Genomic DNA, 22,113 nt, shown 5'->3' with positions numbered 1-22,113 from the left:
ATGCGTATAGCTTGACACTGCGATCTAGGTATATCTGGTGCTAACTCTTCCTCTAGGGCGTTGGCTGTTCATCATCGACGGTCTCATCACCATCCCACTTGCAATAGCCGGGTATTTCTTCTTTCCGAATCTGCCGCAAGATGGGAAGCGAACTTGGTGGACAACTGAAGAAGAACATGTTTTATCGGTCAAAAGAATGCAAGCGATTGGGCGTGCCGGAAAGCAACCCTGGACTAAAGACAGGGTAAAGAAGGTGTTTTCTAGCTGGCACACTTATCATCTTCGTACGTCGTGTCTCAAACCTGTGAGGATTCTCATAACTGACCAACAGCGTTGCTGTATATTCTTTGGAACAATGGAAATCCGCAGGCCGCTATGGGTTACTGGTTGAAGAGCTTCAACGACCAGCCTCCTCCGGTCCCTGGGACCTCGTTCACTGTGCCTGAGATCAACAACTGTAAGTCATCCTCCCAGCTATGCCTCGCTTCATATTCTCCACGATTTTTAACTAATGCCTGCGTCACCAGTACCTATTCCCAACACGGCGATCTTCCTTGTCATGGCGCTTACTTGGGGCTGGCTCTCTGACGGACCTCTCCAAGGAGCTCGATGGCCATTCATATATGCAGGCGCTATACTCATCGTAAGTTAACACACGGAACTGAAAGCTGGGATGAGCATGCTAATGCCAGCGTCCCAAATAGATCATCTTCAACATCCTCCTTCTGAACATGCCACTTTACTCCAATGTGGATGGAAGGAAGGTTGTCTACTGGCTCAGCAACATTGGCGTACGTTTCACTCCTTTCTTTATACTATATCTAACGCAAACTCAGCACGGTGCCGGTCCTCTGATCCTTAGTTGGATCAATGAGATATGTTCTGCGGATACGGAAAAGCGAGCCCTGATCGTGGCTATGGCCAACGACTTGGCGTATGTCGTACAGGCTATTGTAAGTTACTCAGTTGGCACCTTGTTTCCGATACTGATTATGCAGGTGCCCATGTTCATGTGGAAAACTACGGATTTTCCTGCTGCGAGGAAGGGATACACGTACTCAACCATTTTGCAAGTACTCCTGAGTTCGTGCCTCCTCCCCTACACACCTTCTTGAAGACTAATTTGCGTTTTCAGTTTTGGAGACTGCTTTTATCCAGGTGCTATTGTGGCGCGATAGACGGAAGCCCTTGAGGCCTGGTGGTGTCGAGTCGCCGCCTCCACTGATCTACTCGGATGAGGAGGAGGGTGAAGAGCGCAACAAGCCAGGAGAGCCTCACTATTCTCATACTAATTAGACAAAGGTCGACTATGCTAGACTATAGGACATAGAGATGAAGCTTCACGCGGATGGTTGGCATCGAAGGGTACGAGATGTAGTTTCTAAATTCACAAATGTTGCAGGTCTAGCTCCATTCTTTCTCCGATATCCCTACGCCTGGCTGAAAACACTCTCTATCCGACACTCTTACTACGCAACAGGACTTCTAGCGGGCAGCGGCGGTGGTGGTCCAGGTGGTGGTGTGATGAAGCTATCAACCGTAGTATAAGGCGACTGTGACGATCCATCATACGGCGACCGGAAGTCATCCTCCAGCCGAACATCCTCGTAGATGCTTGACTTGTCATCATCGATTTTTTCCGGATGGGCCAAACTCTTATCCTCCGGTGTCGTGCTCGTTATGGGTGTTATCAAAACAGGTTCAGTCTGCGTACTAGCTTCAGATGTCGTATATGTCCTGCTCGGTGTTGAGGCATAGCTGTCTCGATTGCTCCTCGTTCCGGTTTCTAGACTCCTTCTGTAGAACTTTTTGTACGTGGGGCTGTTGGGGCTGGGGTTGTACTCGAAGGCTTGGCTTGATGGCCTTGAGTGGGTTGCGGCGTCACGGATCTCAAGTCCTTCTTTCTCGAGGGCGAGAACACCGTACGGATCGGGATCTTCTGGGTCCGGAATACCGAAGACTGCTCCCTCACCGGGAGCCTCAACATCGACGTCTCCTGGCGCAGGCTGTCCTTCCAGCTCTTCCATCAATTGCTGGTCGACGTCTTGTCGGCCCTCGGCTGCCTTTAGCGTCTCCATGAGCATCTTGATTTCTGGAGGGCGACTTGTTTTGCCCGCTAGGATGTCTGCCACTTTGACACCCTCCTGCCCGTAAAAGCGAGCGTTTTCGTCTGTTCTCTCAATGATGACTGTGCCATCAACTTGGACTCCAGCATAAAATCCTCTTGACTTCAGATAGGTGAAGACTGGTCTGTTGGCCTGCTTCCACTTGCCATCGTTCTCAAGCACCCCGCCTGCTCCGACGGGTCCGGCAACAGCACTGATCTCGCCTCCAAGAGTTGCTCTGATCTTAGTGAATGCATCCAGGGCTTTTCGGTTGTTGATGACAACGACGCAATCGTAGATATCGACTCCAACTAGGAAGCCAAGACCTGCTGTGTGCAGCAGGATTCCAGATGGAGGAGACCAAGAACCATCCTCCTCATTTCGGGCTACGAGGACTCCGGATCCGCCGGCTCCAGATACCCAGAGACCGGTTCGCATGGTAGTAAAGATGGCGAGGCCGACAGCATTCTGTATCACTTTTTGTGGGATTTTCTTCAAGACGCGCTGCTTCTGCTTGGGCCCAGCCTGTTCGCCATCAGCTGGTTTTTCCTCCTCGGTATAGAAGCCATCCTCTGCCCTTTGGTCAGTCTGCCTCTCATTTCACTCAGCTAGATTTTAGAGGGTGACTTACTGCAAAATGATCTCAAAATTCTGGCGGCTTTGTCACTCTCTTTGTCCAGGGTCGTGGGCCAGAATGCCTCACTGCCAATACGATTCGAGAGCCGATTAATTGGTGCACCCAGCTTGTCAGCCCAACCCCACACTTTGTCAAAGCCCTTCTTGCTTGTCGTCTTTGTAGTGTCCCATGACGGCAGTCTGGCCTTGACTTTCTGCATCTCGACGAGGATCTACGGGTATTCAAGGTGTAGAACAAGGGAATCGCAATATCGCGCACGGGATTACATGGAGTTTCAGCTGAGTCCAATACTGGCTGTTATTTAAACGCGTAGCCAGCAGACGTCATCCCGCCCCGTTGACCAACCTTTGGCCCGAAGTTCCGTCTGTTCCGGGGCTTGCCACGGCATCTCACCAACCAGGCAAAGCAAAGCCATGCGGGTTGTCCGGCTTGGGGATGACTAACATTTCCTCAGTTTGTCAGAAGAGATTGCGCGGGCTTTTTCGGTCGGGGGCGCCGCAGTATCCCGCGACACCGCGATCCCGAGACGAGAGCAGTCGTTCTTCTGGAGGCTTTGGGGTGCACAGGGCATGCTTCAGTGGACTTTAGTGGAGCAAGCGATAAGCGAGCCTGCAATAAGATGTACTTATTTCGCGCGATGACAATCAACGGCTAGAAGTACATCTTAACAGATAACGGAGCCCACTAGTTCGGATCAGGTAATCCTCAATCCGCCAAATCAGCTCCCCTTAGCACCACTGCGGCTTGAAGATCTCAAGTCCACTTGAGAGCTCATCAAGAGTACACAAAGCTTCGTAACTTCAACATTTGCTTGGATTCTTATACACGATTAACTGCGGATAGACTATTAAGCAATCAGCAATCTGTATACCTAGGCGCAATCACCCTTGCTTGCTCCTTTACTACAGAACTTTCGCCTGAATCTCCTTCTTATCTAGGGTAAGCCACGCAGTGCTTCACCTATCCCATCGCACAAAGTCTCCATAGAAGGAAGGCACGTAAGACATTCATCATCAAAGGATCAGCTTACGCCTTGGAAAGGCATCCAAAGCCGAAAAAAGGGTTCCCGAAATGCGGGAACTTTTGTTGAAATGCGAAATCCGAAGCAGATGACTTTATTTATAATCGCCTGTCGCCATCACCAAATGCTGTGTTCTTGTGAATGCTGCTGGTTCAATTCTCCAATTCCTCTTGTTTTATCGCTCTGAAGCTGTAGCCTCTAGCTTAAGCCTCCAAGGCACTCCCTGTTACAACATCATTATGGGTGGCGGTCTCGATCTCTCCAAGCGAGTTCGTCTCCGCGAACTCCTGCCTGAGCTGTACTTGGGCAGATGGCAGCCAGGTCATCTAAACTCCATCACCGATGTCCCAGGTGTCCTCGTTCACACCGAGTCAATCCAGCCTGACCAGGATGTCAACACTGGAGTCACCACTATTCTTCCTCGAGCAGACTGGTTCAACTACTCATGTCATGCTGCCATCTTCAAGTTTAATGGTTCTGGGGAGATGACAGGCTCTCACTGGATTGAGGAGTCGGGCACATTAACTTCACCGATCATTCTGACAACAAACTCATCGATCGGAGATGCCTTTCGAGGCGTGTATGATTATGCGACCAAGTATCATGCAACTAAGGAGGGAGATGTGAACCTATTTGCGTTCCCTGTCGTGACTGAGACATACGATGGATACCTCAACAAGCAAAGCCGCTTTGCATTGACTCCAGATCACGTTGTCCGGGGTATTCGCAATGCGTCTGCTGATGCGGTACCCGAAGGCTGCACTGGAGGCGGCACGGGAATGATATGCCATCGGTTCAAGGGAGGTACGGGGTCCAGCAGCCGTATTGTACCTGGAACAGACAGCAAAGGAAACTCGAAGGACTACACTGTTGGTGTACTCGTTCAAGCCAACTATGGGCTCAAGGAAGACCTTCACATTGGCGGTGTTCCGGTTGGACGAATTCTGATATTAGAAGCTCAATCGCCTTCGTCGTCGGAAGCGCCCGCGATTCACGGCCCTCACGTCGACGGCAGCATCATTATCATCATTGCTACAGACATTCCCCTGCTCCCAGTTCAACTTCAGCGACTCGCCAAGCGCGCGACCGTAGGACTGTCACGCGTCGGCGGCTATGGCAGCAACGGTTCAGGCGACATCTTCTTAGCCTTCTCTACAGCCGCCAAGATCCCCATGCAACACCTTGAAGGCGGAGATCTGGATCCCTTCAAACCTACGTCTTTCGAGGTTGGGACTGTGCACAATGAGACGATCAACGGCGCGTTTGAGGCCGTTGCTGACGCGACTGAGGAAGCCATTTGTAATGCTCTATGCATGGCGGAAACTATGACTGGATACAAAGGACGCACTGTCGAGGCATTGGATCTCAACAAGGTCAGAGAGATAGTGACGAAGAGACTGTGAAAAGGTACCAAGGTTGGGTGCTCGGTCGTTCCGCTGCAAGCGACAGGGATAATCCACGACAAAGCCACGAACGTAGAGACCTGACTAATTCAGGAAGAAGCCATCTTGATACAATAGAACTGAGGTCGAGGTCAGTTTAGAATTCTACGCGTTTGAACTGTCTTTTGTTCTGCTTGAGTCCGAGTTCGAATCATGCGACGCGACCCGTTGGTTTGGCGTGTTTCATGGCCGAGCATCATCTGCTGCGCGATGCCAAAGGCTCGCAACTCAGAAAGAAAGAAAGAACACATTACAATTGACTATTGAATTGAACCCCCTTTGTAATTACCTATCTTCATGCACATCGTAAATAAAAGTGTAGCACTCAGGACACAGATAGGCCACGCGTTGATCGGAACGTGTTGCAGCATCTACACAGAGCATAGAAGGTAACACGCGACGACAATGATCTGAGATACTTCCATGATAACAAATGGTTGAGTATATTGACACTGACAATATTTCACAGACTATCTGGTTATATGAACAGGCGACGGTTTGATGGCCGGGGCAGTATAGTACAGATTTATGACAAAGGAAACTAGGGAGTGGACCAGTATGATTGTGCCTGGTCCTTGGTAAGAGCTTCAACGTTGATGTTGTCAAGCTCGAAGTCGGTATCATCGCCATCATCATGATCCTTCCAAGATCGCTCAGGCTCGGGCCTAGGCTCAGGCCTTCGGTCAGGTGTCTTGTCTCCGTTCGGGGAGACTCTGGCAGATCGGTTCGAGGGTCCAACGCTGTTGACACCAAGGTAGGTTGACTCCTCGATCTCTTCCAGCTCGCGATGCTCCATGGCACGTGACGACCTTGCGGTCTTGGCTTCATCAAATGTGTAGTCGTCAATCCTCCTGGTGCGTCCAAGGAGCATTCGGAGGGCGGGGAGGCAGGCAGTAATGAGGCCGATGTTGACGTCAAGGGAGCTCCATAGCTCTGCAAATGGGTTAGCTCGATCATGGGAATGTGCATCGGGGATAGAGCTTACCGATCGTGCTAAAGGAGCGGAACGACCCGTTGTCTCCGAGCTCCACGTTCAAGAATCGGACTAGAGAGATGGCGATGTCTAAAAGACCGACCAATGACACAAAGTACAGACCAAGCTTGGCTCGTTTGGTTAAGTCGAGATCATGAACGACAGTGAATGGGAGTATCAAGACTGTACTGTGTTAGCGAAAGGGTTGTCCAAGAGAGGGAATAGGTGTTGCCAACGTACTGAGGAGACTGCCCAGGAAAGACAAAGCCCAAGAGACCTGAAAGACAATACCCTGCCATCGCCAGTCGCATGCGGTCAGCGGCCGAGTGATAACCCTACCAGATATTAGTGAACAATCCACAAGTGAGACATCTCTGTAAGACATACCAGTGCCTCTCAATAGGCATACAAGAAAAGAGCTGCATGCAAATAGTCGCGGCATACGCCAGTCCACAGTAAAAGACGGTGATCCAGAGTGTCTTACGACGCCTTCCCATAAAAGCTGGGAAGATCTGGAAGTACATAGATAAAAGAATTGCTTTGGATAGATATGTTGTCGCATAGAAGGGGATTTCGCTGGCCCAGGACATCTTGACGCATGTTAGTCCCTGTCGCAGTCCGCATGTTTGCACGAATCTTACCTTGTAGATGAACTCAACCTTCTCTTCACCCGGGTTGTAGTTCTCAAAGCCAACACTGATTCGAGGCCTGAGAACATCGAGATTGTAGAACACGACGTCGAATGCCGCACACGATATAGCGGCACATAATGCCAGGATCATAAACCAGTCACTCGTAACTAACCTCTCCCTCTGGATCCTCAGTCGGTAAAAGAACCTAGTAGCAATAATAACAGCCGCGAAAGCGATAAGGCTGAAGGTCGTGCCCTGCAAGACATCAGTAACCAAACTTCACTTACACTGACGCAAACGACGCAAGTGAGACATGTAACGTACGATCACGGCTGCACCCGTAGGTGGAGGAAAAGCCTTTGTGAGTGTCATTTTGTATAAGGAGCGTATCAACTGCACCGAGAATGAGAGACAAGGTGAGACAGAATTGTAATGAGATCGAAAACAAAGGCACGCAACGGATGCGTCCTTGTCTTATTGTTCCGCAAGGCCATGGCACTAAGTTAGATGCGGACAGGGCCTTGGAATGCGGCGGCGCTTTTCGTGGCGATTCGCCCTGACTCTAGCCTTACCTAGCGTCATTTAATGCAAATCGTCAGTGATTTGACAATTACTAGCCAGGGCGCGGAACCCGTGGAGGCTTGGGGTAGGTTTTGCTAGACGACATGTGCATTCCTTGTCCGGAGGGCCTCATAGATCGAAAGGGTAGATAAGGTTTGGAAGCAAAGGGTCCTCGATCGCCTTTGGTATGGTTCCACCTCTGATCTGGGGCTTTCATCTCGTTGTCATAGGCGTCTTGAACTTTGGGGAGAGGTCCGTGGTGGTCTAGTTGCATCAGCTGCATGATGCAGGAACCCGATGCAAGGGCGAGAACACTAGCCAAGGCTTGATGCTGAGCTTGTTGTAAGGAAGAGAAGTGGTTAACACTGAAGTGGAACACAGGCTGATAGCTAAGCTGTTTTGTTTGTCTATGGGACTTTGTTGCTTTGAGTCATTCAGTACCTGAGTCGCCGACCTTTCGCGTGATTCGTATAAGAGCTTTCCAGGGCGCCGCCGTGGCTATTGGTCACGCAAAGCCACTCGGAGCCGTCTCTGCCTCTAAACAGCGTGACCCCTAGTTGTTGCCGATTGACAGGCAGTAGTGACGTACTTCTTCAAATACCGCATTCCGAGTCGGATCGGCACTGATCTTCTCACCACTTTAACTAATCCAGAATCACGAAGCTCAAGGGAATGCAGAACCGACGTCAATCGACGTTAAAAAGGTATGTGGTGGCACTGAAGCCGTTGCCAATCGTTGGCCACAATGACATAGTCAGTTGGTGGCTTCAGGATGCTGTGATCTCATCAGAGGAGCGCTATCACAAGCGTTCTATTGATGCTTCAATGATACGAGTGCATTGCGTCACAAAAAGAGATATTTCTGGTAAGACAGCTGGTAGTAAGGAGCGAAAGGGACTCTTAAATTTATCCTAAACTTTTAATAAGTTACCTAATTCTTATCATTATTTAGGATTGAGGCCTCGAGCTTTCTGTCCTCCCTTAGTCTTTACATATACTAAAGGCGACGTGATGCTTTTTTAGGAGATCTCCCCGAGCAGAGTATGAAATCTACTGTTTCTGTTCGGCAATAAGAGTATCGAAAAGCCCCATTCTGACAGTATCCAGCTCCTCAACATCCTTAATTTCTTGTTCAATCTGATCCAGACACTTCTGCTCGCTGTCCTGTTTGGGCCTCCAACCCAAAGCGATTCCATTCGCCGGCTCGAGATCACCACTGAGACTGGTCAACATTTGTATCATTTTGAGGCAACGGGAAATCTACTTGGGCATGCACATGGGACGAATGAACCTTCGTGGAAATCCCAGGGCATCAGCTGCAACATCGTAGTTAGGCCAGACTTTTGGTGTCGGCTCGTCAACAAGACCGCGGGCGTAGAGACCCTCCGCAATCTTATCCATGATCTTCCACCAGCTGACGCGATGAGCAACTGAGAAGAAGTATCTCTCAGTTCCAACAGCGACAGGCTCCTCTTTCAGGATCTTATTGAGGATAAGAATATACAGATCCGTAAGATCGGAGATATGCACATTTCCAGGAGTCTTAAAATCTATTAGAACGGAACCTCTTGGTAGGCAAATGGTGGAAGGTTCTTACCGAGTCCACATCGAGCTTATGGACCGTCCTCAATTTGATGCTTGTCCGAATCAAAGCAGGAATGTTGACAGAGAGCTTTCTGCACTCGCCAGTTCCACGCCCATCTGTGCTACCATTAGTATTCTGTAACAGATTGGAAATTGTGGAGGATATCTACAAGTGAGCTGGATGGGAATGTTAAAAGTCTCAACGCCCTGGGCCTTGCCTTCATCGGCAAGGACAACGTTTGTCTGAGTTCCGTCAGCATGAACAGTCACCTCTTATATTGGGCTCCAGGCCTACCTTTCGAACAGGGTTGTCAAGGCCAAGCTCCCTCTGCCTATCGATGAGGGGATCAGAGTCTTTGACCCTTCCGAAAGGCCATCCACCTTCCTCAGTGAACATAGACGCGACTGAAGACTTTTGCAAGTGTTAGGAAGACTCCAGATATATGTAAGAGGAACTTGCATGAATCAGGTATGTTTTGTTGCCGGTAGCTCGGCGGCGGTCTCCAAGACCACTGAGCAGGTTCGACAGCATGTCTGGGAAAATGGCTCCAGCTGCATGGATGACGATGTCGACTGAGAAGATTGTCAGACACTATGAACCTAGAGACAAAAAAGAAGCTCACTCTCATGTTTCACAATTGCATATTGCACGGCAGGCTTATCTTGGAGATCGACTAAGAAGGCATGGACTCTGTCGAGGCTCGATATCTTATCGACCTGATCTTGGGTTCGGGTAGCCGCGAAAATGTTGATGCCCATCAGCGTTTCATCGGTACGGGAAAGGATGTCAGCGATGATAGAACCACCGCTGTTGACATTTAGCAAGGACGAGATCAAGCGAAATACTTCACTTACATGTAGCCAGCGGCTCCAGTAACAAGGACGTTGTGAGGCATGATGATGAGAAGAAACGGAATGTAATAAATTGCAGACTGTTGTTTAGTTATGAGTCTCTTGAGTCCTGACTGCCTCCCCTTAAGCAGATAACAGTCATTTATAGTGATCGTCTCTCGATCTTTAGATGCCCGTCTTCATCCCAAGGGTAAGCCTTTTAGCAACAAGAGATAAAATGGCGGCCTTGATTGGCTCGGCTGACTCCACAACTGACCAATACCTGGAAATCCGCGCGTTTCCGGGAGGTTTGTCATCGCTGGGACAATCCCCTCTCTCTTAACACTATGACTGAGTCCCTATCAATGACAAACCTCTACCGATCAACTAATCAGTATGGAACCCCGCGCATCTCCGACTAAGAAGGGAGGTTTCGATCGCCCTGCGATCAGTCGCCGCTCGGTACGATCACCACCATTCTCCAGCAGCACTGTTCATTGACCGACTCGCTTGTTAGTGTGATCAATGTCGAGCGAGAAAGGTACTCTGATCTTTTATATCTCTGAAGTCTTCTAAGATGTCGTAGATCGGATGCGACAGGGGAACACCTTGCTCCAACTGCGTTTCTGCCCGCGTCAACTGCACTCATAGCCGGATCGCGCCCAAATCAAGTCCTGCTAGGCAAAGAGTCTTGGTCTCCGAACAATAGTATTTAGGGTCCCATTGGTTATAGCGTTCTAAGACTAATCATTCTGAAACAGTGAGCGAAAGATTGATGACATCTCCCGCGATGTCAGCAGCATTAAGACTCTGTTGGTAGCACTCGAGCTCAACAGAGCCACATCAACTCAAACATCACAGAAGCAACCTCGCTCGGCTTCTGTATCTCCAAGTCGAGCTGAAGCAATCAGTTCGGAGAAATCCCAATCGGCTGATAGAGCTGCTCTGCCTCCTCGCTGGGATTACTCTGCCCATATGATAGACTTTATTCAGTCCATCATTCAGGACAATGGGCCTGTTCAAGGAGACACTGAGTGGAGCAGCACCGTTTCTTCGCTGAAGAGTCTTGCGAATGCTTTAGAGAACCCACATATAACACGAAGCCAGCAGCCAAAACCTCATGAGCCGCCGGAAAGTATACCGACGCCCCCGTTAGAAGCCATCGTGCAAATTCTGCGATGGGTTAAAGGTAAGCCAGCACATGCTTCTCTCTATCAATGCTGACAATGATAGAACACTCGAGTGATTATAGAGTAGTCTGGATATGCCGCTTCCTTCCACTCGGCATCTTCCTAGATATTTGCAACAAGGTCTACTTCCGCGTTGAGGATCATACCGAGGCTGAGTTTATTATTGCGAATAGTTTCTTATCATACGTATTTGCTGAATATGCTGTCATTCACGGAGACGCTAAGTCACAAGAATACTGTCGCTTTTATCGATCCAAAGTTGGCGACGGTCTTACGAAACTGACTCTGTTGGCGACGCCATGCATGGAGTTGATCGCCGCACTTGCTCTAGGAGTATGCTCACCTCATGCGTGGTTCCAAGACAAGAGCTAATGTTAGAAAGGCAATTTACTTGGTCGAGGAGAGTCGAGCATCACAGTCGTGGACATTGATATCGACCGCAATGACGCTATGCCAGACACTGGGCTATCACCGACTCGACTCGCTTAAAGATGGCCATCAACATATGCAGTCCGACTTATTCTGGGTCGTTTACGCATATGAAAAAGGCCTTTCATTGAGATTAGGACGGTGCTCTGGTGTTCGTGACCCTGAAGTGTTGCTGACCCGCCAGGAAAATCAGCATCGATCCCTTCGTCTCGGGCGGATACAGGGAAAGGCATATGACCAGCTATATAGCTCGGAGGGCCTGGGCGCATCAAACAATACCCGTTGCGAGGTAGCTAAGGGCCTTGCACAGGAGCTACAGTCGATCATAGATGAGACGCATCACGAGATCGCAGTACGTGGCAATCCCTTCCGCTTTGTCATTGTGACTGACATAGTATGTAGCAAGCATTGGCGGAGAATAGAGACATGAATGATGATCCTATGAAAGTCATATACCTTCATTGCGATCTCGTTTGCCAATCAGCTTTGACGGCCATGGTCCTCAGAGTGCTGCCTGGCTCCCAAGGTATGGAGGTTCATGAAAGCTGTCTCACTGTTGCCCGAAACACCTTGGACCTGCATGATCAGTGCATGAAACTAGTCAACGGGTGCAAAGATCCTCTGTTGATTCGAAGATATATAAACTGGTAAGCAGACTCTTCTTCAGCCGCATTTCTTACCGTCAGCTTACTTCCAGACAGGGCTATCTTGCATACACCCTTCTTTCCTTTCAGCATCGTCTTCGCTTACGCGGTGCGATACTCACTTTCGGAGGACTTTGAACGCCTAGACCGATTCGCATCATCGTTCAAGTCGGAGTCTAGCCATTCAGACCCAGCGACGCATCCCCATCGACTTTATGAACTTCTTAGCAAAGCCGCGCGACTCAGTGCCAAAGCATGCCCTGAGCTTTCACACGCGAGCGGATCTCTTTCAAGCTCAAGCGACTTCACGATGATTGACCCCGAGGGAGTAAATACTGTGGATGACATAGGCGCAACTGGGGTTGCGACCGGGGCCGAATACGATGCGTCGTTCCAGATTGGGGATTGGTTTCACAGTAACCAGCAATTTATGAGGCTCCTGCACGAAGACGTACCGTACTGAAATCAGCCTAGGGGAGGAAAGAAAACACAGAACCTCGATCCTAAATGACAAAAAGACTTAGGTAATGTAATCTAAGCTTAGAATAACTTTTAATGAGTTTATTTTAGCACCCTATATCAAGGTTCGCTGTTTTCTTGCCCCCCGAGGTCAGCTATATTAATCCCTCTTGCGGATGACGTTATACATGATAGAACAAAGTGCAACACAGTAAGCTTATGCGGTAGTGAGTGACGTGTCAAGCTCTTCATATGATAGCTGAAACAGAGCTCGAAAGCACATGCAGAGAGTTTTCAGTCCATAAATACTCTTCACATGGGGCTTCTAGATTACGGAAATAATGTGGAGTCTTCATATGCAATTAAAAACAAGGTTCTCATGCATAAATGTTCTGGAATCACAATCAGACACGCGGTGTAAGTGCGGATCCCTTCACATGCAAAACCAGGCGCTGTCTGTTGGGGCATCGCAGCCTAAACCCCAGCGGGTAAAGACAAGAAACCGAAGTGCCGTGTCACGGGGTGAATGGAATGTTGATGCGTCGGGCTGATTCAGTCGCCAATCGTTCCGTGCCGGACTTAGATTGCATCGTCATCGTCAGATCAGCTCATGGCCAGGCCAGCTAAACTAGACTCTTATCGTCCGTCTACTCCGTATCGGCCCACGCGGGTGCCGAGGTTCACAGATATACCTGTCAATTGCCCCAACGAAACGAACTCACAGTGACATGTTGTTCTTTTTATTACGAAAACCCTTCAGCCTCACTTTTGGAGAAATGCACTAGACTAACGCTTTCAAACCTTGCATAGGCGTCTATCAGCATCATGCAAGCCTCAACCAACCAACACAATAACCAGCCTCTCGCTGCTGCTTTCAGTGGCGTAGCATCAACACCGTATTCCCTATTCGAGATCAGGTAAGCATCCAGAGCACACAATTTTTGAGCACTTACTAAAATAGCAACAAGACTCGAACGCGAATTTGTCGTATTCTGGGGCAGCCGATATGAATCAACAGATCAACTACTCAAGGGAGTCGTAGTCCTGTGTCTACAGTCGCCGCTCAAGCTTGACGAAGTCAGACTTCGCCTAGATGGTACTGTTCGTCATGCATGGCTGAACGATCCCGGCGTGGCCCACAACACCAGCATCATGAAGCACAAATGGCCCTCATTGCTGGAAACAGGTGGCAAGAGCGTCACTCTACCAGCTGGCAACTACGAGTGGCCTTTCGAACTGATGATGGCGGGAGATACTTCTGAGAGTCTCGAGGGTATCCGGGATGCTTCCATCACATATGGCTTGAGAGCAACGATCAGCAGAGGCAAGCTGGCTCGACATATCAGCTGTACCAAGAAGCTTCGAATCATCCGCACATTTGCGCCGACTGCCTTGGAATTTATGCATAACATGAGTGTCGAGCAGACATGGATCAACAAAGTCGACTACTCTGTTTCCATACCGACAAAAGCTGCTGTTTTCGGAGGGTCTATTGTTCTCGAAACGCGATTTACACCACTGGTCAAAGGACTCGAAATCGAAAGGATCGTCGCGACTTTGGTGGAGTTTCAAGAGTTCAGCATGCACAGCAGACACTATATCTACACAAGAGAACACAAAAGCAAACGCGACATTTCTCAATGGGACTTTGAGATGTCAAGAGAGCAACACTGGCAGGACACTATAGAGGAAACGGGTCAAGAGGGATGGGTCATGAAGAAGACACTCCAGTTACCGAAGAAGCTGAGCGAATGCATCCAAGACATAGACGCACAAGGCATCAGAGTCTATCACAAACTCAAGATACACATACCCATTCGCAACCAGGACGGGCATGTATCTCATGTAAGTCAACCTTTTCATGACCACGCGGGCTCAAAAACTAAACTTCTAAGCTTGACTTGGGCATTCCCGTCAATATCTTCATCTCGCCGTCAATCACCCTTGACGACCAAGGAAACTTGATAGACCAATCCCCTAGCACACAAGGACCACCAAGCGAGTTAATAGGCCCACCAGTGTATGGTGAGCATATTTTAGATCAGCTATACGACAGTCTTGAGGACTGGCAAATCCCTGGGCAAGGCTCCCACCCAGGTGAGGGAGAGGGATCTGGTACCAGCACTCCTCATCACACAGACTCGAATGAAAGTCAGACATACGAGAGCTCCAACACATTTGAATTATCGCAGTCAAGCCAGAGTCACGACCCATCGCGCAGCTCATCCGAAACCGTGTCTACTGACCCAGAAGAATTTGCCGAACTTAGCAAAGTTCCGACATATCGCACGGCGCTCCGGACTCCATTGCAACCGCATACTCAGCAAGGCGGAGCCCTGCCTCCAGATTATCGAACGGCTGCGGCGACGGCAGCGAGTGATAGTTGACATGCAATGGCTATAACAAATTGATCTGGTTCTCCATGGGGCCTAGCCATGTATCTATCCCGCTTTACCATGATGGGGAATGTGTGCTTTGGATCAGGGGATAGCATTGAAACTGGCCCCCAAGACAAGAAATCATTCTTAGGGTGTATCATTATCCTTACATTGTATTTTCAGTTTGCAGTATCCCAAGAAACAGCGGTTTGCTGCATGATCTCCTGAATGAAGCGGTCTATGGTCTCGTTTGGTGCTATCATGTCACCCACTGAGTTGGTAATGGCAAGACCCATGGTTCTGTTCAGCTAGCACAATTCTGTAAAAGTATAATTTATGATTCATCTTATTTCTTAATTTTACTTTGTATTTAATTGTAGAACATTACTCTCTCCATAGAAGAAATAGTTACAAGGAGCCAAAACTAGATATACTTAGCTTCAGGGGGCAAGAAAATACTAAACCTTAATATAAGGTATTAAAATACACTTAGTAAAGAGCACCCTAAGCTTAGGCTAAATTTATCTAATATTTTTATCCCAGGTCCCGAGTTTTCTTTCCTCCCCTAGCTTGGCTAATAAGTAGAATTCGTTAATATAGATAGCAATAATGATAGCAAGATGGTTCTGATAATAGACTTCTAAGCCTACCAGCCTTCAATTTCCATACCCCACTCTTTGTCCTCTCTCGCTCCTGACCTCTCTGTGAAAGTCAAAGCGTCCCTTCTCTCCAATGGGCATTTGTATGCTCCAGCATCCACTCGTTCTTCCTAAGCTTCACTGCCTAGAGCTCATCGACATCTTACACCTAAGACCAAAGATTCCAGAAAGAATAGTAAGTAAAGGCATACTAGATTTACTGCAATATGCTTGTAAATGACGGGCTTGAGATGAACCGAGCATGGTGGTTATTAGCAATTCTTGACATTTATCGTGAGTTCGCGATCTCCAACACGATGCTGGCCAGCTTCTGGGGTATGCTCAGGAAAGGGCTATGAGAGGAAGGCAACCGATACTTCTGAAAGATGACCCCCTGTTCTTCAACCTTTTCAATCATGCCCTCCTGCAAAAAGCTGAGCAATCCTTAATCCTCCTCACAAATGGTGTAGGACAGCGGAATAACACGCCATGCCACTTTCTGACAATTGATAGGAGCGCATTGTACATCCGTTCCATGGGCTACCATGGTACTCTTGGCCCATTGAGCTTCCTCCTCCGGCAGGTCATGATAGAAAAGTTGAATGGGATCAGTCGGCACAAGAGTTCCATCTGATTGAGGAACTAGTGCCGGAGGCAGCTTTCCACCAAAGAGACCGGCCAATGAATCATTTTCCGAAGGCACGAAGGCGGCGACGAAGATCATGTCCGTGACGCCCCCTTCTTTTGACTCGGGCGAAACAGCAAAGCTTGCCAAAGCTGCAGAAGCCAGCATGCCTCCCCATGAGTGGGCAATGACAGTGAAATGCGTGCCTGCTGCAACTTCCTTAGAGACGAGGCCTTTGATGAAGTCGATATCATCTTGTATTGTTTTATTTGGTGGCACAGCGTTATTGTTTGTTGGAAGGCGCTCGCATATGACTTTTATACCATGGCTCTCCAGCTCATGAATGAGTTTGTAGTAGTGATCATGGACATGCCAGGCCCCTGTGATCAAGAGCAATGCGTTGAGACCTGCCATTGACAAGATAGTTAACTTCTTAGCTCTGCGAAAAGAATGTAATGCTTTGCAATCATGTTGAGCTTCTGGTTGATAGAAGGGGATTTATATACAGCTTGTATGCTCGGTGAGAAGGCCAAAAATGGAAGCCCATTCGAGGCGCTATAAGTTTTTGACGGCGGTAATTCTGATGGCCAGTAGGTAAATCTGTCTTAGTCTTGCATACTTGTAAGTCAAACTATGTGATTAATTACTTTGTTCACCTCAGCTTTTGCTATAGGGAGTAGCTAAAATTATGCTCTAAAAGTCTGTAAATACCCCACCCTATAGCAACTTAATTAATTTAATAGTAATAACTTTATTTATTTATAATATTTTTAATTTAAATCTAATAATAATATAATATATATTATTTTAATTACTAGACTTTTCTCTTTAATATTTTATATACTAACCCCTTACTTAAATATAGGTATTAAGTTAGTAGAAAAGTAAGTTAATTAGCTTATTAATCTACTTTAGTATAACAGCTACTTACGCTAATTTAATATATTTAATTAATTTTACTTAATTAATTTTATTATTTTTAAAAAGCTTTATTTAGGAGAATATCTTATAAATATTTAGCTTTAATTACTTTTAAATATACTTAATTAGGTTAAAATCTAGACTATAAGCAGGCTAGTTAATTTAAGATATCCTATATTCTAGTAGCTAATTAGTTATTAACTTTAAGGTATAAATATAAGTATTATTTTATTAAAAATAGTAAAACCTAGTTTAAATAGGAAGTAAACCTTTTAATAATACTTCTTAATAGCTTTATAATATATATCCTCTTTTTTTAGCAGTCTAATTACAGATTATAATAATAATATTAGATTTACTGCCTTTTTAAATTACTCCTTAAATTATAATAAATAATTAAGACTTTTTATAAACTATAATATTAATTAATTCTTTTATAAACTTCTTATAAGGCTTCTAGAAAACCTAGCCTTATTTATAATTAAGTTATAATTAAACTATAGACTTATTACTAAAAATTATCTAAGGGTATTATTAGATTAGTAATCTCTTTTTAAGAGGTATCTATATATAAACTTTAAACTAATATACTTCTAGTAATTCTTTAATATTTTCTTTCTAAACTTAATATTAAAAAAGCTATTAATAAGCAGTTTCTATAGATAGTAAAATTCTTTATATAGCCCTTTATTTATAACTATAATAGTATCTAATAACTTAATATAAAGTTATTTATAAGATTTTACTACTTAGAAAGTTAACTAGCTTTTATATATAATCTTATAGTTATATTTTAATAAAATTAGTATATACTAAATCTGCTAAATTAAGAGTTTTTTAAGATACCTAAAATAACTCTTTTTATTTAAAGTTTAGTAAGTTTTTTAGTATTAAAAGATCTTAAAGATTACAGTTAGTAAATATCTAGCCTTAGTTATAATATCTTAATATAACCTTTTACTTTCTATAGCTTAAATAATAAGAGCTTTTACTATTTTACTAAATTTATAGTTCTTTTAGTACTTTATATATATAATAAATAAAATTCTAGCTTTTTATAATATATTTTATTAAAGTTATAGATATTTAAAGAAAATAGATAAGTTTACTTTTATAGTAGTAGATTACTTATTAGCAAGGTAGTATTTATAGACTTTTAGAGCATAATTTTACTAAGTAAAGCTTAAAGCCCCCAATTCCTTAAATGGCAAGGCACTATAGCGCTCAGACGCCCGGAACAGTGGCCCAGGACCATCACTATTTAAGCGCTATTGACGTACGGGTGCTTTTACTATAAGAACGCTTCAAGATTAAAATCACAGTACACAAGTGACGGTTCGCTGGGTGAAAGGAAAAGAGAAGTCCGTATTCAGGCAGTCTACCGAGAAAATGCTATGAACCAAATGATAACAAGCGTTTACAATTCCACCAGTATCCCCTGCTCAAGGAGCATTGGGGTCCACACGGATCAAGCATGATCCCATTCCAGGGACCTTACCCCAAGTCTCATGGGTCTCCCGCACGTTCTCCAAATCCCAGACCTTCTTGATCGGTACCTCAACCTTTCCATCAATGAGAAGGTTCATAACAGCTTGAAGATCTTCCATGAATGTCGCACGATCGCGGTCAATGTAGTAGAAGGATGTGCTTCTTTTGGTAAACAAGCAACCATTCTTCGCCAGTAGCTTGGCCATTCCGACATACTGCGATCGCGGTTTGGCGTCGTCGCCCTGGAGGATGTTCATGTTACCACCAAAACCGACAAGACGCGAGGGCTCGTCGGTGATGAGAATGTCCCATGAATCATTGTAGTGCTCAAAACCAATTGGGTCATAGACTACGTGTGCGCCACCGCGCTGCTTCATTTCGCTGACCCAGTTCTTGTTGGCATACGTAAAGGGCGTCACTCCGAGCTGGCGAAGAGACTCATGGTTGCGCTCTGAAGCGGTGCCGTAGACTTCAGCGCCCTCAAGCAGGCAGAGGGTCATAATGGCATAGCCAACAGCTCCACTGATGGAATGGATGAAGACGCGCTGACCTTTGCCAACCAAATTTGTCGCGCGATGAACAAGACCGTAAGCAGTGTTCCAGTCGAGGAAAGCAGCGACCGCCTGTTGCAGATCAACTCGATCAGGAATAGCGATCAAATACTTTTCGAGGATATTGATCTTCTGAGCCTCAGCGTCGTACACGCTAAGAGCGCCAACGAGCTGACCAGGGCGGAATTTGGAGGAGTTGACCCCATTAGAGCTGACGCGACCAACGAAGCAGTAGCCGGGTGTCAAAGGTGCCGCTTTTTGCATGGGGTATGTGCCAAGTCGCATCTGGATGTCGGCGCCAGAGAAGCCTGAGTAGATGACATCGACCTGGACTTCGTTTTTTGCTGGAGGGGGTATTTGAGCCGTGACGACGCTCACGTTGGAGGGACCGCCATAGGCAGAGTAGACGACTTTGCGGATGGTATGAGTGGCCATTGTGTTGGTGATAAAATGCTAGAAGGTGGTGTAAAGTTAATTGATGCGTTGAGTGAATGCTTTGTATTGATTGAGTGATGGTGAATCAGAAATGAACTGAAGGTTTATCCGTCGCTTATATATACTAACTTGATCTCCAACTCAAGTTTTAAACTCGCAATCCAACGGTTGTATTCGCAATCCTCATCATCATGTTCAGCCTTGAAGTCCATCTCGCTCGATTCTCGGGGCACTGTGGCCAATCAGCATTCTCCGTTCAGTAACCTCGCGTTTCGCTGGCTCTGTCGCGAGACAACAAAAGTCTCCACAAATGCGCTGAAAACGAGTGGACAAGTTGCTTCGAAGCTTTTGTCGTATGAGGAAATGTGTTGGACGATCTGACACAGTCAGCAGCGAATGTCCGATGGAGCGGAGCAAATGTTATCCCGCTTAAGCCATTGCCTGAAGCGACTAAAAGCTTTAGGCAAGCTTAGTATTCTCTAGCGAGCTGTTCGACCAGTTTATTTTGACACCCCAGTTTGATGTCCCCCCTGTGTTGTACCTCACCATAGCCACAGAGCACTCGCATCTCACGATGAAGTCACTCATGAGTGACTCAACAGTCCAGTCTTTGGACACACAGGCTTCGTGATCTTGCTATTTTAGAAAATGCTGAGGTACAGGAGCAACTGCTTTGCTTTGTCTCTTCATTCCATGTAACGACAGTGCTTTCGGATCAGGTGAGCCATGTCTGGTCAAAGCGCTGGGTTGGCCATGTGTAGATAGCCCGTAAGCAACGATGAAAATATAACCAACAACCGCGAGGGCAATTTTCTATCCCTTGTCCCACAAAAACTGCAGCAAACTTCAAGATGCATCGTTACTCCTTTCAAAAGGTAGGCGATGAGTATGTATATACTCGCATTTTCGAAGATTGGGAAGACTCGGACTATGAGGATGGGGGCGATGATGAAGAATTTGTCATTAATCAAGAAATCGCTCAATTGATTGCCTGGATAGATCAATCTGAGGAGTCTTTGCCCATCATCGAAGAAGTGCACGCTAGATACCATAAACCGGTCGGCAAACACATAGCGGGTAACAGCTCTCACAGAAATGAAGTCCAGCGTTTCTGGCTACTTGAATGGCACAGCGGTAGGTCCAAAACATTCAACAATTGAGCTCACCGAGGCAAATACATAGATCAGACACTAATCTGTCGTTGAGCTCAGAAAGGAGGTAGCGATCTCAAGCTTTCAGGATATGGTCTCCCCTTGAGTTTCGGCATAGACAACAAGAAACGCCAGCGTTTCCTTCTTGGCTTGCCTGAAGAAGACTGGAAGTCACGAACACTCATGAACCGCGAAGTATGCATGATCAAATTGGAGGAGGGCATCACAAACAAGCCACATTGGTGGGAGAAAGTCTTGAATGCTGATATTATCTCCAAATGGAAGCAAGAAGCGTTGCAAATGCCATGGGCAAGCTATCAGCACAATGGTGATTTTACGAGCAAAATGGCAGACATGGTAAGTGCCAATAGAACCGGCCGATGGTATTTTGTGGCTGACGCGGTGCAGTGCTTCAAAGATCTTGCAACCAGGGCTGGAATTTACGAACAAACGAAGCAAATTCCCGTGATGGAATCTTCCGCTTGTACCATCGAGTCTAACGCGCTTCTCTCCAACGACTTAATGCAGAGGCTCAGGGCTGCGGCTGCATTACTTGAAGACGTTCCTGACTCCCAGCGAGACTGGCATCCGGGAAGTGACGAGATGGTTCTGGACCTTGTTCATCCCTCACTCTGGCCGTTGGTGTTTGGCCGATCTCGAATTATATCTGGCAAATATGTAACCCTGGGCAAATGCCTTGATCATTGCGGCTCGGGAGAAATCATCCCTGAGCCTAAAAGGCCGTGTCTCAGAATGCCTAATGACTTTCAATCTTCCACTGACGATCCACTGACGATAGCGATAAGAGAGCTCTGTCGCTACGATATCAATGGCTTCCATGCGATGTTAATTTGACAGGTGGTCGACCACAAATCAAGAGCTACATCAACAATCTTCACCCTGTCCGATACAAAGCCGTATACTCTCTTGTCGAGGACCTTGTTGAGAAATCCCTGGCGGCTTGGGATATTATCTGCCGCTCGGCTCGCAAAGAGTTTAGGTTCAAGAGATTTGGAACTGTTCATGAAGTCAAGTGGACGTGCAACGTGCCCGAGATTTGTGCGAAGATGCATGGCTGCTATCCGAGTAGTAGATTGTTCGCACAAGGCGAGGATTACGACAGCGGTTTGGAAACTAGTTCTGTATTTGAAGAGGGCGAACAGTTGAACAGGGAATGGTGGTCAGAAACTCGCAAGATCAAATGCCCAGAACCCTTAGAGGATGCAACATACGCTCTTGACACATCCCACTTCAAAACCGAAGGATTCTTCAACAATCTCTCAGATTCAAGTCATTGCCAAGATGGCGAATATACATCTGACTCCTGAGAAACCTAAGTTTGAGGGTGGCTCGTGGCACGTTGAAGGGCAACTAAATGAACACATCTGCGCTACGGCACTGTTCTACTATGACAGCGA

General features: G+C 46.7%; 9 protein-coding genes across 9 annotated transcripts; 5 read left to right on the top strand and 4 right to left on the bottom strand.

The window, feature by feature from the left end:
* Positions 1–375: 375 nt before the first annotated feature.
* J7337_012394 (uncharacterized protein) lies at positions 376–1,296 on the top strand (the record flags this gene model as incomplete). Its single annotated transcript, XM_044829920.1, has 6 exons — positions 376–457; positions 528–643; positions 705–791; positions 837–953; positions 999–1,083; positions 1,136–1,296. The coding sequence occupies 6 exons, from the start codon at positions 376–378 to the stop codon at positions 1,294–1,296; spliced, it is 648 nt and encodes a 215-aa protein (XP_044674836.1).
* A 173-nt stretch (positions 1,297–1,469) lies between these two features.
* J7337_012393 (uncharacterized protein) lies at positions 1,470–2,941 on the bottom strand (the record flags this gene model as incomplete). The annotated part of the gene is made up of 2 exons (XM_044829919.1): positions 1,470–2,677; positions 2,737–2,941. The coding sequence occupies 2 exons, from the start codon at positions 2,939–2,941 to the stop codon at positions 1,470–1,472; spliced, it is 1,413 nt and encodes a 470-aa protein (XP_044674835.1).
* A 1,061-nt stretch (positions 2,942–4,002) lies between these two features.
* J7337_012392 (uncharacterized protein) lies at positions 4,003–5,166 on the top strand (the record flags this gene model as incomplete). The annotated part of the gene is made up of 1 exon (XM_044829918.1): positions 4,003–5,166. The coding sequence occupies one exon, from the start codon at positions 4,003–4,005 to the stop codon at positions 5,164–5,166; it is 1,164 nt and encodes a 387-aa protein (XP_044674834.1).
* Positions 5,167–5,746: 580 nt separating this feature from the next.
* Positions 5,747–7,182, bottom strand: J7337_012391 (uncharacterized protein; the record flags this gene model as incomplete). Its single annotated transcript, XM_044829917.1, has 6 exons — positions 5,747–6,138; positions 6,191–6,361; positions 6,419–6,513; positions 6,566–6,768; positions 6,820–7,065; positions 7,135–7,182. 6 exons carry the CDS (start codon positions 7,180–7,182, stop codon positions 5,747–5,749), a joined length of 1,155 nt encoding a protein of 384 aa, XP_044674833.1.
* Positions 7,183–8,421: 1,239 nt separating this feature from the next.
* Positions 8,422–9,851, bottom strand: J7337_012390 (uncharacterized protein; the record flags this gene model as incomplete). Its single annotated transcript, XM_044829916.1, has 8 exons — positions 8,422–8,593; positions 8,636–8,913; positions 8,969–9,072; positions 9,126–9,198; positions 9,251–9,360; positions 9,412–9,528; positions 9,579–9,763; positions 9,811–9,851. The coding sequence occupies 8 exons, from the start codon at positions 9,849–9,851 to the stop codon at positions 8,422–8,424; spliced, it is 1,080 nt and encodes a 359-aa protein (XP_044674832.1).
* A 282-nt stretch (positions 9,852–10,133) lies between these two features.
* Positions 10,134–11,465, top strand: J7337_012389 (uncharacterized protein; the record flags this gene model as incomplete). The annotated part of the gene is made up of 4 exons (XM_044829915.1): positions 10,134–10,180; positions 10,548–10,975; positions 11,020–11,309; positions 11,355–11,465. 4 exons carry the CDS (start codon positions 10,134–10,136, stop codon positions 11,463–11,465), a joined length of 876 nt encoding a protein of 291 aa, XP_044674831.1.
* A 1,868-nt stretch (positions 11,466–13,333) lies between these two features.
* J7337_012388 (uncharacterized protein) lies at positions 13,334–14,895 on the top strand (the record flags this gene model as incomplete). The annotated part of the gene is made up of 3 exons (XM_044829914.1): positions 13,334–13,425; positions 13,477–14,353; positions 14,404–14,895. 3 exons carry the CDS (start codon positions 13,334–13,336, stop codon positions 14,893–14,895), a joined length of 1,461 nt encoding a protein of 486 aa, XP_044674830.1.
* A 3,617-nt stretch (positions 14,896–18,512) lies between these two features.
* On the bottom strand, positions 18,513–19,544 carry J7337_012387 (uncharacterized protein; the record flags this gene model as incomplete). The annotated part of the gene is made up of 1 exon (XM_044829913.1): positions 18,513–19,544. The coding sequence occupies one exon, from the start codon at positions 19,542–19,544 to the stop codon at positions 18,513–18,515; it is 1,032 nt and encodes a 343-aa protein (XP_044674829.1).
* An 851-nt stretch (positions 19,545–20,395) lies between these two features.
* Positions 20,396–22,023, top strand: J7337_012386 (uncharacterized protein; the record flags this gene model as incomplete). The annotated part of the gene is made up of 4 exons (XM_044829912.1): positions 20,396–20,678; positions 20,751–21,052; positions 21,104–21,438; positions 21,495–22,023. 4 exons carry the CDS (start codon positions 20,396–20,398, stop codon positions 22,021–22,023), a joined length of 1,449 nt encoding a protein of 482 aa, XP_044674828.1.
* Positions 22,024–22,113: the final 90 nt, after the last annotated feature.

Source organism: Fusarium musae, chromosome 10 (assembly GCF_019915245.1).
Source record: "Fusarium musae strain F31 chromosome 10, whole genome shotgun sequence".
Classification (NCBI taxonomy): domain Eukaryota; kingdom Fungi; phylum Ascomycota; class Sordariomycetes; order Hypocreales; family Nectriaceae; genus Fusarium; species Fusarium musae.
The sequence above is the reverse complement of the archived record's forward strand: the minus strand, read 5'-3'. Positions and strand labels throughout refer to the sequence as shown.